An 18,076-nucleotide genomic window follows, 5' to 3' on the forward strand; every position below is an offset into this window, starting at 1 on the left:
TCAACAAGCTCCGCCTGAATGTTACATCTGTTTAAGAACCAGCATCCCTGGAAGATCTTATTAGCTTACAGGGAAGAGAAAGAAAATTATACAACATTCACCCCTCTCTTTCGCCCACTGCAAAACCAAAACCAAAACCAACCCCAAATTCCCAACTACGGTGGTCTAAATTCAATAACCTCACCTCTTTCTTTTGGGGTATGTGTTTAAAACTCTGTTACAATTTTCTTTCCCTCTCAGCCCTTTGCAACATTCCCTACCACCACAAAAAGGTGAAAGATGAGGGCAGCTAAGAAAAGCAAGAATGTTTTATTCTGAAGTTTTTGTTTGATATGTTTTTAAAGGAGACAAATAGCACCATTGGCAAACCACTAGTAAACAAAAAAATAAATAATAATTTAAAAAAAAAGACCAACTCCAATCGCTATGCTTACATTAACCAGCTGTTTTTGTTGTCTTCTCTTCTTTCACAATCTCCTCAAATAATTTTAGTTCTCTTCCTCTTGCTTTTCATAAAGTAGAATGTTGTATGCTACATGCTTTTTTTCCTACAGAAGTGTTCCCTACCATCTCCCAACCTCCTTAATGCCTTATTTTCCCATGAAGAATGATAAAATCATCAAGATATTTTTTGAAGAATAAAAAAAATACTGAAAGCAAAACTAATCAGTATCCCTTTAATTTTGTTCTGGTGTTGCCAAAGGATTTACCAAAAAAGCTTTCCCTCAGATATTTACATGGGAAGTCAAAATAAGAAAAATACATCGTAAACAACTATCCAACAGATTTAAAACTCCAGTGTGCATGTGTAATCGCCAAGTAAAATGGTCAAATTTGAGGCTGCACAATAAGGATAGAGAATCTCGAATTTTAACACAACACCAGAAAAACAGAATAGAATTTTTTATGTAACATCCTTAACGCTAAACAATAATGAGTCAGTATGGTTAGTGAAAAGATTATCTAAGACAAAACACACACATCATCAGATTGAAACTTCAATAATACAAAGCCACTGAACTGAGAAACCAAAGTTGACTATGACACCAAGTACCCAGATATAGATCTAAATCCCATAGGTCATATTTAACCCTGCCGTAGTTCACGAAGACACACAGGATATCTTTTGCTCCTTTACAGCCTGTGCCTACCTAGAAATACTCCCAGCACTTAATGCTTGCACATTTGCTAAACTGATTATTAGTAAGAGTTCTGTATGTAAGACAACAAAATTCACATTATTCTACTATTTTCTCAAATGTTGTATAAAGTAAAACATATGCCTCCAAAATTAATCTAAAATCATTTACAGGTTATGACTGATAGATACAGTGATCTTTTATTATCTCAGGCATACAGTTACTGTGACTTTTTACAGGACGCAAATTGTCAAATAAATATAGACTCTTTTTACTATGCATGCTATCTACAAGAAAATCTTCAATTCTTTAAATATGCCATTCAACTTTTCAAAATTCAATATAAATTCTAAATGCTGCTCCAATTCTGATAACCCCTCTTCTAGCTAAGCCGGTTGGTTGGTAGTGATTTGTCAGATAAGTTACACAATTCTTTTTCTGCTTCCTGATTAGATAAACAGATAAGTTTTTTTTTTCTGGCACAAACATTTACGCATAAAATTTTTCATTTTCTGTGAACACTTGCAACTTCATAATGCCCTCTCCCCAAATCTACACGCCTGTAAGAGTCAACCATGGACATATTGCACTTGCTAAAGGAAAACATAAAGTAAGTATTAGCATGCAAAAAGCAATTCCGTCTACAAAACTGAACAAACGTTCAGGAAATTTCTCTCCCTCTGTGCTGCCTACATATACACCGTAGAATAAAGGAAAGCAGTGAGCAATATTTCTAGGTCTTTACTTCTGCCTTACAGATGGGGCACAGGGGGCACGTGGCCTCAGTGCATCTCTTGCATTGCAGAAAAGAACAGCACAGCCAGACTGCGACCCCTTTGCCCAGGGATGTGCTAAGAAGTATCAACCACTTTGGCAAGTGGAGATTTGGCAGTGTTTCTCCGCACTATCACTGGGGAACGCTGCCTCCTAGGTCCCCGCCTGGGTCAACAGGAGGAGGAAGAGCAGCCCATCACTCTAAACACATATAGTACACAACCAGAAAGTAGGCAGCAATGCAGGAATGAAGGTAGCTAGAAGCATTTTTTGACATCTGACGTAATTTTTTTTCTACAAAACCAAGTGAACCACCTTGTCGTGGTCTGGAGGAGACCACCGTCTTCCCACCCCTTCCCTCCACCATGCTCTCTGCAAAGAGTTTCACTACTCTAAAAAGGCTCCTTGCTTAACTGCTTATAAGGGAACAAACACGTAAATCTGGTCGTATCAACTACAGTTGACAAAACGCAAACACTACAAGAAGTAAATGCGACGAAATCAGATTTTACACTATCTTTATCAAACAGGACAGTAATTTTTGATACTTAAAGTCCTGCCTGTCCATAATCCTCCAGTTACCTTATACACATAAAGCCTGATTTTTGTAAGACACTGCTTACAATCTCCTGGCACCACAAATGCCACAAGAAGGCCTACTCAAATAGATAAGGTTGCAAAGAAAAATGAGTTGGGTTTGGTATTAAGACCTACCATGACCACAACTCTTGTCCATGAACAAAGCAAACAAAAAAAGTCAACACGTCACATGACAGATATGTGCAAGATCAGAATAAGTGCACAAGCGTTTCTGCAAGTACATGAGCAATGTTTTCTGCAGACCGATCTAACTCTTCAAATTTTTCTCCAACCTTTATCAATAAGGATGGTAAGGCTCAAGGAAGATTTACAGTGGGTGTTCAGACACACAGATGGGCGTGGCAAAAACACCTATATTAACAGACTGCTTAGGTGAATACAGTAGAAATATTTCAACACATACTAATTTATTCAAACTTTGTGAAAGTTCTTTCTAAGTGATCCAAAGCAAGTTACTACTTGGAAGCAATAAAATTCCTAAAGCCTTTTATTTTCTAAATATAAGTCAGTTTTGTTTTTTTAAACTGTATTACAATGTAAGTACTATAAAAACTAGTAAGTGCTTTCACACCTGTCACTATCATAATGTCGGCAATGAAATTACACTTTGCTTGGAAATAATTTTTCTGGATAGTGAGTTTAAATAGAGCTCCTTTGGTGGAGTGTCTAACCCCCTCAAAAACAAACAACGAGAGACCCGAGCTGATAATCTAAACTGAATCGTTCTAGGAAACAATTTGCATATTAGGTATGACTAAGGAGTAGGGATGCGCTTCAATCGTTATGTCTCAAGTAAGCTTGTAGTAAGAATTGGTGTTCAAGGACTTCTACGCGCAAAACATTTTACCTCAACAAATTAAGCTCCTTATGAATGCCAAGCTCCAGTAGCAAGATTTTTGTTCGATTACTTTTGAATCAAACATATGCTCAACATTACTGATAGACTTACCAACCGTTTGAGCCTTGAACCTTTTACCTATAAATATACTACATGAAAATCCCAGTTCTGCCTCTAACTTATTTTTGGGCTAGCAAAATAGAGAGGTTCAGGCATGTAAGAATCAAGACAGGAACACAATCAAGCTTGGCATCTCTATAAAGGTCTTTCAAAAGGGAGGTTTTATGGTAGTTTAAATAATTTTATTTAATGTGTATTCCATGCAATTTTAGAGTTTATCACACAAATCTACGTCACTGATTAATTCATTCTTTTTTCAAGAGCTTGTTTAGAAAATGTAAGATTCCTTTAAGCTGCCAAGATGCTCAAAATTAAACACATGTATAATGACAACTACAATATAACGAGAAACTTAACATCATTTTAGAATATATATGATGTGTATCATATATAGCGGGATTTCTCGCAGCATCAGTAAGTCACACCAAAATTTCACTATGATGGGATCATTTGTTATGAACTGACTTCACAAGAAATATTTCTTATGACAGAAAGGTTATATATGTATACCACCTTCTTAACAGAACAGAAACAAACAGAAAGCTACACGAAAATATGTCCCAAACCATTTCACTAGTTGCATTAGGTGTTACCCCAGCATGATGTTAACGACGCACGCTGCAAACAAAATGTGTCAATTTGATTTGCCTGCGCTCACCACTAAAGTTTCTCCTCTCGCAACTGACAGACCTGTGTCAAGCATGCCTTATTAGCAAATACCATTAGCCCGGAATTTGCCTGTTCATACTTATGGTACCAGAAAACCTTATGGCCCAAATGACCTATTTGGTTTGGTTTTGCATAATATGCATGGCTTAGCCTAACATAAGATAATATGAGACGTTGGCCGCTCAGTTGACTGTAAGTCACACTCAGCAGTGAGAATGAAAGAATAAAATGCGACTTGAGCTAAAGTGAATGAACTCAAAGACCATTTCCCTTCACGAATGAAAATGTTTTTCACTACAGTCGCCAATGATAATATAATGCTTAAAGTTGATGCACAGGTTTATAAGCTTATCTTCACGCAGAAGCAAGTGGAATGTTGCACCAAGAAAGGACAGGGTCTTAAAAAAAAATCCAATATGGCCACTGATGTGTAGTTGGCTTTTGACTTAAAATTGCCTTATCTTTTACCACGTCTGCCAAGTCACACACATACACCTGTTATACTGGTACTTCAAAAGAAGTTGACACAGTGACAGTCATCTGTGTGTATCCAGCCCTGAAACGTTCTTTACAGCAGAGAGAGCCACATGCTATTAGACTACCCAGTCAAGGCCAAACCACAGTCATCCACAGCCACCAAGAGACAGACAGGTAGAGAGGTGTGCCAGCACTATCCACTTACCTTCTTTATTAAGCCTCATAACCTCCCTGCTTTTTCCACCCTCCTTTCCAGTCTCTTCTAGATCTACACCTGCAGAAGAGAAGCAGAGTCAGGAAGCGCCGAGGGCCCAGAGGTGTGCATTTATTGTTTGGCGGGGGGAGGAGGAGAGGTGAGGAGGTGAGCAGTGTTTCTATTTGCAACAGCAAAAGCACAATGGTCGGAGCATCTGCCAGAGAGCGGAACCGCCGGGCCCCCCGCAGCAGCACCCTCCGGCCCCCCCGCAGCATCCTCCGGCCCCTCCGCGCCGCGCATCCTCCCCCTCGCCCCCTTCCCCCACCGCGGCGCCGGCCCAGCGGCGGAGCCCGCGCCGCGGGGCAGCGGCACGGCACGGCACGGCGTGCGCCAGCGCCTCCCGCACACATGGCACCGGGGGCTCGGCGCGTCAGCTGAGCGCCCGGGGGGGCGGCACCTCCCGCGGCGCGGCCCCGGGGGCGGGGGGGGTGGGGGGGGGGACGGGGACGGCCCGGCCGGGCCCCCGGCCCCTGGCCCCGCCGCCGTGCGTGCGCTCCGGGGGAGGGGAGCGGCGTGCCGAGCCGCGGGCCGGTCCCTGCCCTTACTGTGCGGGGGGGCGGCGCCGTGCGCGTGCGGGGGGGCGGCCTCCCGCACCCAGGCGGCCCAGGGCTGGCCCAGGAACGCCTCGGGACTGGGCACGGGCCGCTCCAGGGCCGCCATGGCGCCGCGCCTGCTCCTGCCTCCTTGTTGCTTTTCCCGTTTCCTTCGGCGGCGGCGGCGGCGAGCGAGCGAGCGAGACACGGGATTCGAGAACGCCGCACGTCATCCTCGGGACGTTCCGCCGCCCACACGGGGGTAGTGTCAGCCCCTGCTCCCTATCAGATCGGGCTCCCCGCCGCCCAGCGCGCATGCCCGCGCCCCCCGCGCCTGCGCGCCGCGCCCCGCGACGCCGTCGGCAGCCGGGCCTGCCGCCCGCCCCGAGGGGGGCGCCGGGCCCGCGCCGCCCCCGCGCCGCGCCGGCCGCGCGCTACCCCTCCGCGCCCCCGTGCAGCGCCGCTGCCTGGCCCGGCCCGGCCCGGTCTGGTCCGGTCCGGTCCGGCCCGGCCCGGCCCGGCGGAGCCGCCGCCGCGCGGGGCGGAGCCGGGCCGGCGGCCGAAGAGCCTCGCCGGGAAGGCAGCCGCTGGCGTTGCGCGTCCCGGGGTTGCGCGCCCCGCGTCTCGCAGCGCCCCGCAGTAAGTCCCTGGGACGCGCTTTCGGTAATTGCGGCACGGCCCCCGCGCCCCAGTGCGGCCCGGAAACGGCCTCGGATTGCGGTGTCGGGGCTCCCCTCCCCCCGACTTCTTCCAGCTGCGCCCCTGTGGATCACCTATAACCACAACCACAGCCATTTTGTTGTCCAAATACTACCTAATCTGTGTTTGAGTACAGGCTTCGTCTGTTTGCAAATGGGTTTTTCTTGTTTTGGTGTTTTAGGCTACGGTGCAGCTCTGAACTCACAGGTCCCGCTCCTCCCAAATAATACCGAGGTGTTCATCTCGCTATACATAACCTACGGGATGTACATGCTTTTCATTTAATTCTAGGGCCGTGTCATTTTTGGTTTATTCCTCCATTGAGGTAAGAATAGAAAATAACCTTACCGTGAAAATTTTTGTGCTCCATATACCTAATTTGCGCAAGGAGTTACAGCGTAAGCCTATTGCTCCAGCTCACACCTATTAAGCCAAACATAAACACCACTGGTGAAGGACTCAGTTTCATTTGAGCAGCCTCACTGACTCCACATGCAGCATCTTTCATGCAGCTGTACAGCCCCAGCAGGAGGACTGAAGATGGAAGTTCAACAGACACTTCTTGGAGTGGTGGTGTGGGCTTCAGGTGGTCCCTTCCCTGTCTAGCCTCTTCCCAGCCGCTCATTTAAGACCCTTTGTCACCATTCACTTTTTGCTGGTTCAGACCGTTGTGGGGCAACGCTGAAGCAGAGCATGGAATTAATCTAGGCTCAAGAAAAAAGAATAGCGTTTAGGGCCCACTCAAAGGTTGGAGCAGTGGCCAGAGGGGCAGGACAGGAGTTGCTGAAGTCAGCACTGCTGCCTGCAGAAAGGTACGTGGTACTACCGTCTACAATGGAGTTCAGTAGATTTCATACAATTTCATTGAGACTGGGCTCTTTGCAGTGCTAAAATGGATAAACACCTGGGGCAAAGGACAAACACCCTTTGCCTTATATACACTGTCAACAGATGCAGTATTAAATACAGACAACATTCATGTTCCACCTCTTCCAAAAAGTAGCTGGAATATACAAGTCCCATCATTAATACCCGTAGGCAAGCCTAAAAGCTTTCATACCGTGTGGCCTAGCCAGAGTGCCTCCAGTCATGTAACGTTAGCTACAACAAACTACAGGAACACAATTAAAACAATCAAAGAAGCAGAAAGCTCACCAAAGTATGCCTCAGAAGAGAACCAGTCAATCGCGGCAGGCTTATTAGCAACCAACATGAAGCAGCCACAAGGTGTGTGACCTTAGATATACTACACATGGAATTTCCAGAAGCAGGAAGAGTAGTCGTGGTATAATACAAAGCCCTGCAAGACCTATTCTGGAATATTAAGTACAGTTCTAGCCACCAGTTTAAATTAATCTTCCTACAAAAAAGTGTGGAAAGGGTTATCAGAATGATCAGAGGAATTAAGAGTCTATCATAGGAGAAGAGCTTGACTTAGTCTAGCAAAATTCAGCTGGGAATGGATGTGATTGATGTTTTTAATTATAAGGAGACATAATCATCAATGAGGAAGAAAAAATAAAGAGTAGACATAAACTGCTTATGTTGAGGTTGAAAACACTGCTCACTACACATAAAATGCTTTAGTCGGGAATAGCAAGATGGAACTCCTTAGGAGGAATGATAAATGACATGAAGTTAATAGTCAACCATGTTTGGCACTTTTGCTCAAATTCCCTGCAAGATAGTTGAGCAAAAGTCTTGACAGGGGCCAAATAGTCTCATAATTAAAGAAGTTACACTGCACAGCTTATACCATAACACTTCTGTGATTACCCCAGACATGTATCTGGAGAGAAGATACAAAAGAAAGACATGTGAGCACCCCGGAAATCCCCATCAGTGAAAACCGACATAAGATTTCAGGGAAGTACGTATGGCCAAACATCTAACTAATATTAAACGCTGCCACAGGATACACAAGCCGTAAAGCAATTCCTAACCACACAACAGAAAAAAGGGGAGGGGGAGGGGGAAACTATTTAATGCAAGCTGCCACAAACCAAGCAAAAAAAGTGAAGAAACTTTCCAACTTTAACACATGGCACTAATCTACATGCTGCTTACCATGACACACTGCAGAACTACAGTCTAGGCTCTAACAGAAACAGACCATATGAAGGAAAATTAGCATAAAATCAAAGATGCAAGATGTACCAATTCCTTCCTAAAAAGAAACAATCCAGTGACTTACAGTTTGAGAGAAAGGATTCCAAAGCCCTCCCAAAGGAATTCTTCCTCCTCCCTACCATATGTATTCAAGAACAACATTATCATTAAACAAATGGTTCCACAATCATCAGAACAGATACGCCCGACTTTCCAATAATCAGCACCTTTTGTTTGAAAAGTGCACGTTCTGCTTTGATTATGACTATGCTACCTCTACAATCTGCACCAAGGAATGAACTCCATCCCTGAGCAAACTATAGATCGGTTTGTCTCCATTGGCTTGTAGGGTGCAAGTCCTGAAGCGGCAGAAAAGTAGCCTCTGTTCTGCACCAGGGCCCCTCCCCAAGAACGCTACTTACTTCACTCCAGATTGGAGCCAAATCAAACTAGTGTATGTAGCATGGACAGCTGTGCGTTATGCTCTAGAGCCCTATAGCAAAATAGGAAAGGAGCCGATCTGAAATTACAGTTTTTCCCATGGCTGGTAATATATGTAGTTCTCTCCTGTGAATGTGAACTTAGGCTGCAGCTTTACCATAGCTAGGGCATTCAGATGGTTTCTTCTTCCCTTTTGCTGGCATCTGCTTTTACAAAATTTGTAGAAAGAGTTCTATTTAAAACTTTTACTCCTCTTTCAGATTTATTTGTATTAATCAATTGATCCAAAAGTTATGGGTGGAGAGGAAAAAAGGGAGGGAAAGGCACAAACGTGATCACAGAAGACTTATTTCCATAAGAAACAAGTAAAAAACCAGCACATAAAGTGCAGATTAAACATCCTCTGTTTCTTTTCCACCTGCTCACCAATACAGAAATTTAATTCTTCTATGACCTTGAACAAGTCACTCTGCCATAGAAAAATAATTAAGTCAGTCAGGAAAGATACTTCTTTCCCTCCCCAGTCCCTGTGGATCTTGTTTTATTTCAACTGCCAAGTAGGGGCTTCCTTTTACTATGTGGTTTTTTAGAATTTAATATAATGCAGCCTTGATCTTGGTTGCAGCTTCTAAATACAACGATCCAATCATAACATGGAATTAAAGAAGTAAACTATAAGCAAATTAAGGCCTTTAATTAATAAGTAGCAAGATACGGATGAAACCTTAACTCTAATCTTTTTAATCCATATATCACTGGTCTTTTAATAAGATGATCTCCAAATGCAAGCTTTCCACTAAGTAACCAGGAGATAAAAATCATGTGTTCCTGTATGTACTTACTAGAATTATAGTTAAAGACTTGAGCTTTATAAAAGCACAGGAAAATTTACGACATTTAGAAGAGATCCAAAGCTCTGTATCAGTCTTTGGCTTCTGTGGAGATCAATCCAACATTTATATAATTTTCAGGATCTAAATATTAAGAGATAACAAACTAAACCAGCAATGCTCACATGTGGCTATCAGGAACATCATAGGTAGTCACCATGTACAAATAAAAAATGACATGATTCCATTTCGACTCCACTGTCATGCACTGAGAAAATACCATGAGTTTGCTGAAGGTGCATGTGTAGTCACAACAACAAAAATTTGTGACCCTCTGCTTTAAATCACATATACCTGGCAATAAGTGCGCCAGATGGCTTTAAACTGGCTACAAAGGTATTACAAAAGAACAGCTGTATAAGGCTTCAGTATCATAACAAGATTATAAACATATGATGTTCTTGTGACAAAGTCATTATGATTTAAGCAGTTTGGCAAGAAATTCATTAGTACTTCTCAGGATCCTATTTTGCAATGGATTTACCACGTAGTGGTTTTATCTTATATAGCAGAAATTATTACATAGCAGACAGTTTTATAAACCCAGGTATCTACTTTGGTGGGAATGGAACAGTAAATGAATAACAAGACTTTCTTAAAGATAGTCAGTGATGGAGTTTGCATAAGAAAAGCACCAGCAAGCTAGCTGGCTGTCAGTCACAGAAGTACAGAAATGTCAATCCTCCTCCAGAATTTTGAGAAGTGTAAAACTAATTTATGTGTTGACTTGTGTGCAAATGATTTTTATAGTGAATTTTTACACTCTTGCTAATTTTAACCTGTAGATTATCTATCTGTAGTCTGTCTTTCCACAGTGGATAAATGAAGTTTCTATTAAATACTACAGCTGCACCTCAGGGGAAAAGATACCACAGAAGTTTGTATTGAGAAGGTGCAAAACCCACCAGATAGATCGTTCTGCCTTTCTCTGGCGAAACTGATTCTGAAACTTTTTTTCTTTAATTCAGTGTAGCATCCTAGTCTGCTATGTGGTAATTAGAGTAGCTAAATTCATTAAACAAAACAGATACCTAAAAAGTCCTATAACTAGGTTTCTGCAAAAAGATGCATACAGGATGGCCATTAAAACAACTCGGCACTTGGCAAGCCAAATGTAAAAGCACTATTAGCCAGTTTCCCTAGAGCCACTCTGGCCAGAAGTTCAGCCCCTGTACTGCTTCTGATCTCTTTGTAATTCCAGGAGGTGTTTCAAACACCATGTGAGTGCCATCATAGAATACTTGAGCTAGAAGACTGTGTTAAATAGACACTTATAGCAGAGAAATCTATTTTAATGTTCTCTGGAATACCACAAGAAAAAAAAAATCTAAATTAAGCTTTTGGTTCCATCTTAGCCAAAGAAGCTAGCACTTAAAAAAGAAACAGTCAGAAAAATGGAGAACTGAAAAAGAAATTCTAAGCGAGATACTCTTCTATCCCAACAAAAACATATTTCTCAAACAAGTGTTGCAAATTGCTTCACCCAAAACAAAACAATGCTTGAAACACTACAGCAGCACTAATCAGATGAAACAGGAAATCTAAAGAGAGGTATACTGCACAGATCTATGAACAGAAAATGCACAATAAGATAACTTATTACAGCAAACTCTGGAAAGTTTAAAGAAAAAATGCTACCAAAAAAAGCCGTGAACTAGGGGTGGAAATCAACAGTTACTACACATTTCAAATGCAAGAGTTATGCGAGCACTGTGAAAAAATAAATTGCACATCCTTCGGTTCCAGTGTCTAAAAGCTTGTTCTAAACAATTTTGCTCAAGTATTGGTTGTAGTGTAAATCCATTAACATAGCACCGTACTGCAGCTAATTTATCCTGGTTTTCAAGAGGATAATTTATCTTATGTGCTGTATTATCATAGCTGGAGTGTTTCTGATACCAAAGCTAGTAATGGTAACTATCAGTGTATCATAGGACTGCTTTGTACAGTGCAGACACGCATCTTCACTGGACAGGGGGACTTACCAATTGCTTGTAAGAAGCAAAGCAGTGTCATTTTTTTCTGCAACAGTTTCAGGTTTCAGCCAGGAGTCTCTGAGAGTTCAGTTCAGACCCATCTTCCTTTCCAATATTTTCTCTCCTTCAAGAACGTTCCCTATGTCTCGGCCTCCACCAAATACCTGAACATCCCATCTCAGCAATTTAGTACAACCCGTATGAAACATCGACCTTGAACTCACTTCTTAAAACACACTACCCAGGGTCCCTGGTCTAACACTTCATCAGGTGGACTTACGGCGAGAAACTGAGGATCAGACCAGGTCAGGAGAGTGCGTTCACTGCAGAATACTGAGGGGTAGATCCCTAACAGTGTGGCTATTTAGGAAGATGGGAGACATGAATGGCAGATCAAAGAGTACTTGACAGGCTAAAATTCAGTTTCCCTGTGTTGATAGGTACTCAGGAAAGATCACAGGGCAATTATTTTAGAACACTGTCAGTGCATGTTTTGTACTGCTTCTTAAAATTATTAAATGTATCTAGCACTGGTGCAGTGAATCACTTGTATTTTACTTATTGAATATTTATCTGTTTTGTTTTATTTGAAACAGTTTCTTGGTAAATAACAGCAACAATAATATTTTTGAAGGCCATATCCTGAGTCTAGAGGAAGGCTCTTAACCATCCAGTTGGGACAAAAAAGTAGAAACTTGTTGGAGTTCCCTGCATTTTTGAAAAACATGGCAAAGTTCTTTAGATTTGGAGATATAAAAACACTTGGGGATGGAGAAAGTTACCTCGCCTCAGTATTACGTCCGCATTCAAACAGCATGCTACATTCCTAAGCTTTGCTCTCTCACAATGCCCGTGTGAATAACGAAAACCACAAAACACAGGTCCCCAAAGATCTTCACACATTTCTCATGAGGTAGGCATAGAAATATACTTTCATTAAAAATTAAGTTTGCCCTGCTGAATAATGTATATTATAACTTTCCATTCACCAGCCACGTTTCTCTGTGTTGGCAGCGCACAACACAACAGCAACTTGCTGCGTCTCCCTCACTGCATTGTAATAAATTTTCTTCTGTTCCTTCTCAACATAGATGCCATATTTCTCCTGTTTGTATCCCTCTTTCTTCCAAACTATTCTATTTTCTGAATTCTGTTCCCTCTTTTCTGTCACTTTTACCCTAACGCTGCAGGGTGGGTTTTCATCTCCCATGAGGTCACTCTGCTGAAGCACCATCTTGGGGCCTGTTTTTCGCTCCCAGCCTCTCACTCACTGCCCTCCCACTTGGGCCCAGCTGCCTCACCAAACAGTACCATGTCTTTTAATATGCCCTGCCTTGCTTTTTATCCCCTGCTTTGCAGTTAGGAGCCTCTCCTCCCCTGCCTCCCTCAGTGGAGGACAGGTCTCTCCCATACTTCTCTCCCTGCCCTGAGTCATCTCTCTCCACCTCCCACCAGCGAGCTGCCTCTCTCCTCGCAAAGCTGTTTGGAGTTGCCCTCTTTTCCTCTCTAAACGCTTCCTCACCTGCTTGGGGGAAGCCCCCTTTCCTTCTCCCCTCCTTTCAGCAGCCAACTCTCCTCTGCCTCTGGGAAGCCAGCAATCCTCAACCTTGGCCCTAGCTGGAGGCCCCTTTCCCTCAGCACAGGGGCCTGCCTCCTCTCCCGCCATTTTCCACAAGTGCTGGCGCACAGGCTGTCCCCCTCTCCCAGCAGCTCGCTGATCCCTGCTGTAAATAGGGCCTCATCCCTGGCAGGGCCAGGCGGCGGGCATGAGTGGGCTGAGGGTAGGCACCCCCAAGGGCAGCTTGAACAGTGAAATAAAGATTTTGGCCTGGATGGACTGTCCCTCGGTGTTTGGGAGACACTCAAGTTTACTTCAGCCCGGCTCTGAAAGTTTGGGGCTGCCCGGAAAAGAGGTTTGAGTGAGGGTCAAACTGCGATGCCTTTGGTGGAGGTCACGTCTGCGCCCTAAACCAGTCGATAGCAGAGAGGGCCCCGCCTGCTTGCATGGCTCCCCAAGCCCTCGCTGCTTCCATAAGCCGGCTCCAATCACACCTTGCTTGAGGTTCTGAAATGTTTTGACAGTTGTTATGGTATGTCCTATTTCCAGCCCGTACAGGAAGCAGACATGTTGAAATCACAGAAGAAAGCAAGCCTGTTTGTCTCGTATTTCTGGCTGAGGCTGGAAGTGGAGTGCAGGAAATCAGTTGTGTCTCATCTGTTGTACAGGGAAGTCTCTTGTAGCTCCTCGCATCGACATGCTAACTTTGCGAGGAGCTTTATCCTGATAAGATTTCCATCCCAACCTAGAAGAGCCAAAGATAGTATCTTCTGATAAAGCACTGCAAATTCTGTACTCAGTCCAAATGGATCCCAAAGCCCTTAGCAGGAATTTGGGCATAGTGAGTGACGTGTCTGACAACTAAAGGCAACTGAAGTAAAAAATGTTTGATATTTAAGCATTGGCTTACATGCAACGAGAGGTGGTTTCACAGACGTTTTTATACCATCATCCTTCAAAACATCTCACAGGCCACCCTACACTTCTGTCGTCAAACTTTTCACCGGACATTTTACAAAGGCAACATGGTTGCAGAGACCAAACATGGATAGACCTCAGTTATGGTCTCACAGATCTAATGAATTTTTAAATTGGATCCTCCTCTTAATGATATAAATAGGTTGTTCTTTGATAGTCTGTTTATTGGAAACTTATGGTTTGACGAGTGTTCCTAAGGCACAATTTCCTCCAACCAACGTGTAAGCACACAGTACTAATGATATTCTGAGGTTAAATGGAAAAACATAGCTAGTCAACAAAACAAAATAAAAGTTGAGGCATTATTAAAAATATCCCATGTTACCTATGAAGACTACACACTTCTGAAATGCATAGGAGCTAGGATTGCAACTTTCCAGGTTCAGATTAAGAAAATCTTCGCACATCTATGACCATGAAACATTTTAGCTGGCTAATAACCTCCAGTGATGCAGCTCCGTGCATTGAATCAAGTCTTGTTTTGTAGATACTCAGCATGTGACATCTGGTATATGCAAAAGTTACAAGACTGATGAAAGGTAAACAATGCTGTTTTAGGGGAAAAAAAATTAACTAAAAATCATTATAAAATTATAATCTGAGTATTTCGTAGTTCAACTTCAGCTACCCGTTTGTTTGAGGCAAGATTATAGCCAGAACTGGCTGTTGTTTTCCAAATCTTTTAATTGACAGATTAAAAAAAAAGCTTTTCCTTCAAAAGACATCGGGCATCTGTGGATTCCCTCTGTCTGTATTTAATTCTGCTGAAAAATAATAATAATAATAATAATAATAATAATAATAATAATAATAATAAAAATTTCAAGTAAAATATTCAAATTCAAACCAGTTACTAAACACAAACTCCTCTTCCTCCTTGTGTGGAATTGGAGTCTTATTCTGCATATACTAAATCTGACCTCTTACATTTTTACTTGCATTCATATTTACATTCAAGGACTCTATAATTGATAATACAGTGCTTGTTTTTCCTTCTGCCTTAAGAACATTTTTTTTGTCTTGGCATTGCAGCTACTAGTGACTTCAAAATACTGTTACAATTGTAGCCTGTGATATAGGAAGGCAACCAAAATCAGAAGGCTTTATGTATAGTGGGCTGAAAAATCTCGCGGAAGATTATTTGTCTAAGTGTATTTTGACTGTCAGTTCTCTATGGCAAGAGGTGTTTACTCTTCTGTTTACAAGAACGGTGGAGCCTTTTTTTCTGTGCCCTCACACATCATCATAATTAGCACAATGATACAACTCAGTCGAATCTATTAGTAGCATAAGCAGTGGCATTTTATTGAATTATGTGTTCATGTCACTGGAGAGTTGGGCACTTGTAAATATTTCTAAAGTTGTTCTTAACCGATTGAGCAAAACCTATGCTGTTACAAACAAATACAAATATGAAGTTAGATGCTGTATGTAAACAGAGTGAGTTATGGTGGTGCAAAGACCTAACAACAGTCCCTTGATAAACACAACATTTAATAGCAGTACAGTATGAATTCCTTGAAATAGAGAGATGAGTCTACATTGGAGTGATTAGAAATGGTCTTGTTTGGAGAACTTACGGGTGCATGGAGCCATGAACATGTGTCCTCTGGATTTGTAGAGGGAAAACTCGAATGGCATCTCTAGCTCCTGAAAGTGCTCATATGTGGGTGAATTCCTCCATTTATTCAGGGTTTAATATTTTTGCCTATGGAAATTTTTACATCAGCTGACAAAACCCCCTCAGTCTGTCTTTGTCAATCTGAATCTTAATGTAGCCAACTGTTCTGTTCAGTTCTCGCACTACATTTGTGGTGTAAGTGTCTAAGAGCATGCTGTGTCAGCCATGGGATTATTGGTCCTAGATTTTGCAAAATTCCCCATACACACTTTTAAAAGAACAGCAGATAATTATGAGAGTTGGCAGATACCACAGACATAGTAGTTTTCAGCAGTAACCATAGATGTTTTTAAAACATTTCCTTATTCAAACCTTTAGTTAGTTCAGGGCTGGTGAAACACAATCCTGCCTATTGTCTCCTGTCCTCTGTATATCCTCTGGGTACAGCAACCAGCAGGACCTCCCTCTTTCTCGCTCCTTCTTGCTCTTCACCTGCCTATCTCACCTTTTAGATCACTGCTCCAGGTAGTTTGCTGGGCTGCCTCTCTAATCTGCTGCCCCTACCGCTATCCAGCCTTCACAAAGGCTTCAGAAGAATCATACATCAAAATAACTATTCCATCAAAACTGAATGACATCTGGAAAGATGGTTGAACTCATCAGCATTTTATTTCAAAAAGGAACATGGATAAGAAGTTCTATCAGTATCAAAATGTCGTGTGTTAATATTTAAGGAACGATGATGATGATGTCACTGTCATTTTACTTTCCTTTCCTCCTGCCCTCCTCTCAAACTTGACCTGACCTGGCATTAAACAATCAGAAATGTTGTCACCGTAACTTGCTTCTCATGCTAAAAGAGCACAAATAGGCTGACCTCAGCACACAAGAGAAATGGTTTGAGTGGCAAAATGTAAACAATAGTACACATGTGATCTTGACCGATTCATTTATACCCATGCCCTGCCTGCAGCACAAGTGGCCACACATCAATGAGATGATATAAGTTTTCCTTTCTTTTCTATCCATTCACTTTCCTCCTCTGTTTACCTAAGCAGCAGGAGTCATCTTAACAGCTGTTAGTGAGATAGGATAGAGAATCTAATACATCTTCTTGTCCCTCAGGAAAGACATTTGGTAATTTTGGAATGACTGTCTTATTCTCTCCAGGATACTCTGAATGTAAATTTGGAAAGAGGAATTTCTCCAAATAATTATAGTTTAAATGCTGAATTCCAAATACATTTATTTTCCTTGCTTTTTTGTTGGCGCACATTGCATACATGCTTTTAAGAGATTTCTTTTTTGTGGTTGCTATGGTAAAAAGCAGTCCCCAGTCCTTCTACTTAAAACCCATGAACTGCAATTAACTGTTTAATGTTGTAACATACAACAGCTCTAGTAACACCTTAACAGCTTTGAGCATGATACTCCATCATCTCAGCAGATGGTGATTTTTGGCATTCTGTGTTTTCAGTTTATTCTTCTCCTTTATAATCCTTGCCATTATATCTTTTGACAAATGCTTCTGGACTAACTTAATTGCAATTTGATTATACTGAGGCATTCCTTGGATCTTTTTGTGTTTCTGTTAAAGATGACCAATACATGAAAAAAATGTTTGTACATGTATCCCTGGCAGCAATTATAAAAGCAGATTTTAAAGTACCTTAAGAATCTGATTCTTCTCATCTGTAACCACAAAAATACAGTCTTGAATACCTTTAGTATACTATAGGAGCCCTACACTTCAACAGAGAAGGAGACATAATTGATTCTTTTGTGAAGAAAGAGCAACCCTGAATGTTTGTCAAAAGTCTGAATTAAATAAGAGTTAGCAAATTCAACTTGCTTTACCAAAGGGAGTTGCCCTTTATTATTATTTCTGGAGAGCTGGTGACTGAATTCCCCATGAATTTTGCTCATTATTTTAAAGATTATGACTCATATAAATCCCTTTTAACATGGAGTTTCAATCATATTTAGAAAAAAGTTGACTTTGTCCAGACATTATCAAGAGCAAGATTGGTGAAACTGTTTTTCAGCTGCTCTGTGTCTTTCTCCCATATAATACATTTGTATTCCATTTCTAATTTTTTTTTTCCAGTTAGAAATGGATTCTTTGGATTTAAAATCAGGACTGTTCTTCATTTTGCTCCTTGAAGGGATTTTATGTATTAAGCAGGCAGGACACTTCAGATGTGTAATTCTTAATACAGGACCAAGTAAACTTTTTTTTTTGTACCTTCAGCAGCAGCATTAGCATTTCTTCTTCTTTAGGAAAAGAAAACAACAGGGAAAAAGGAAAAGAACAGTTTTCCCAGAATTGTAACAAGATAATTTTGCAGTTTCAAGTTTTAAAATATGAATGTCTCATTCACAGCTATTTCCTGGCTGA

At 41.8% G+C, this 18,076-nt stretch overlaps 2 protein-coding genes across 3 annotated transcripts in view; one reads left to right on the forward strand and one right to left on the reverse strand.

The window, feature by feature from the left end:
• The window catches only part of ATXN7L1 (ataxin 7 like 1), a 120,507-nt gene extending 114,811 nt beyond the window's left edge, over positions 1–5,696 (reverse strand). For both annotated transcript variants that reach the window (XM_075491757.1, XM_075491752.1), the window contains exons 1-2: positions 5,419–5,696; positions 4,823–4,891 (exon numbers count right to left, since the gene is read on the reverse strand). In XM_075491757.1, coding sequence (XP_075347872.1) covers positions 4,823–4,891; positions 5,419–5,533 — 184 coding nt within the window. In that variant the 5' untranslated portion in view covers positions 5,534–5,696. The remainder of the gene's footprint in view (positions 1–4,822; positions 4,892–5,418) is intronic.
• The window catches only part of CDHR3 (cadherin related family member 3), a 64,944-nt gene continuing 52,399 nt past the window's right edge, over positions 5,532–18,076 (forward strand). The window contains exons 1-2 of the mRNA XM_075506842.1: positions 5,532–5,668; positions 5,717–6,045. Coding sequence (XP_075362957.1) covers positions 5,532–5,668; positions 5,717–6,045 — 466 coding nt within the window. The remainder of the gene's footprint in view (positions 5,669–5,716; positions 6,046–18,076) is intronic.

Source organism: Mycteria americana, chromosome 1, assembly GCF_035582795.1.
Source record: "Mycteria americana isolate JAX WOST 10 ecotype Jacksonville Zoo and Gardens chromosome 1, USCA_MyAme_1.0, whole genome shotgun sequence".
NCBI classification, from domain to species: domain Eukaryota; kingdom Metazoa; phylum Chordata; class Aves; order Ciconiiformes; family Ciconiidae; genus Mycteria; species Mycteria americana.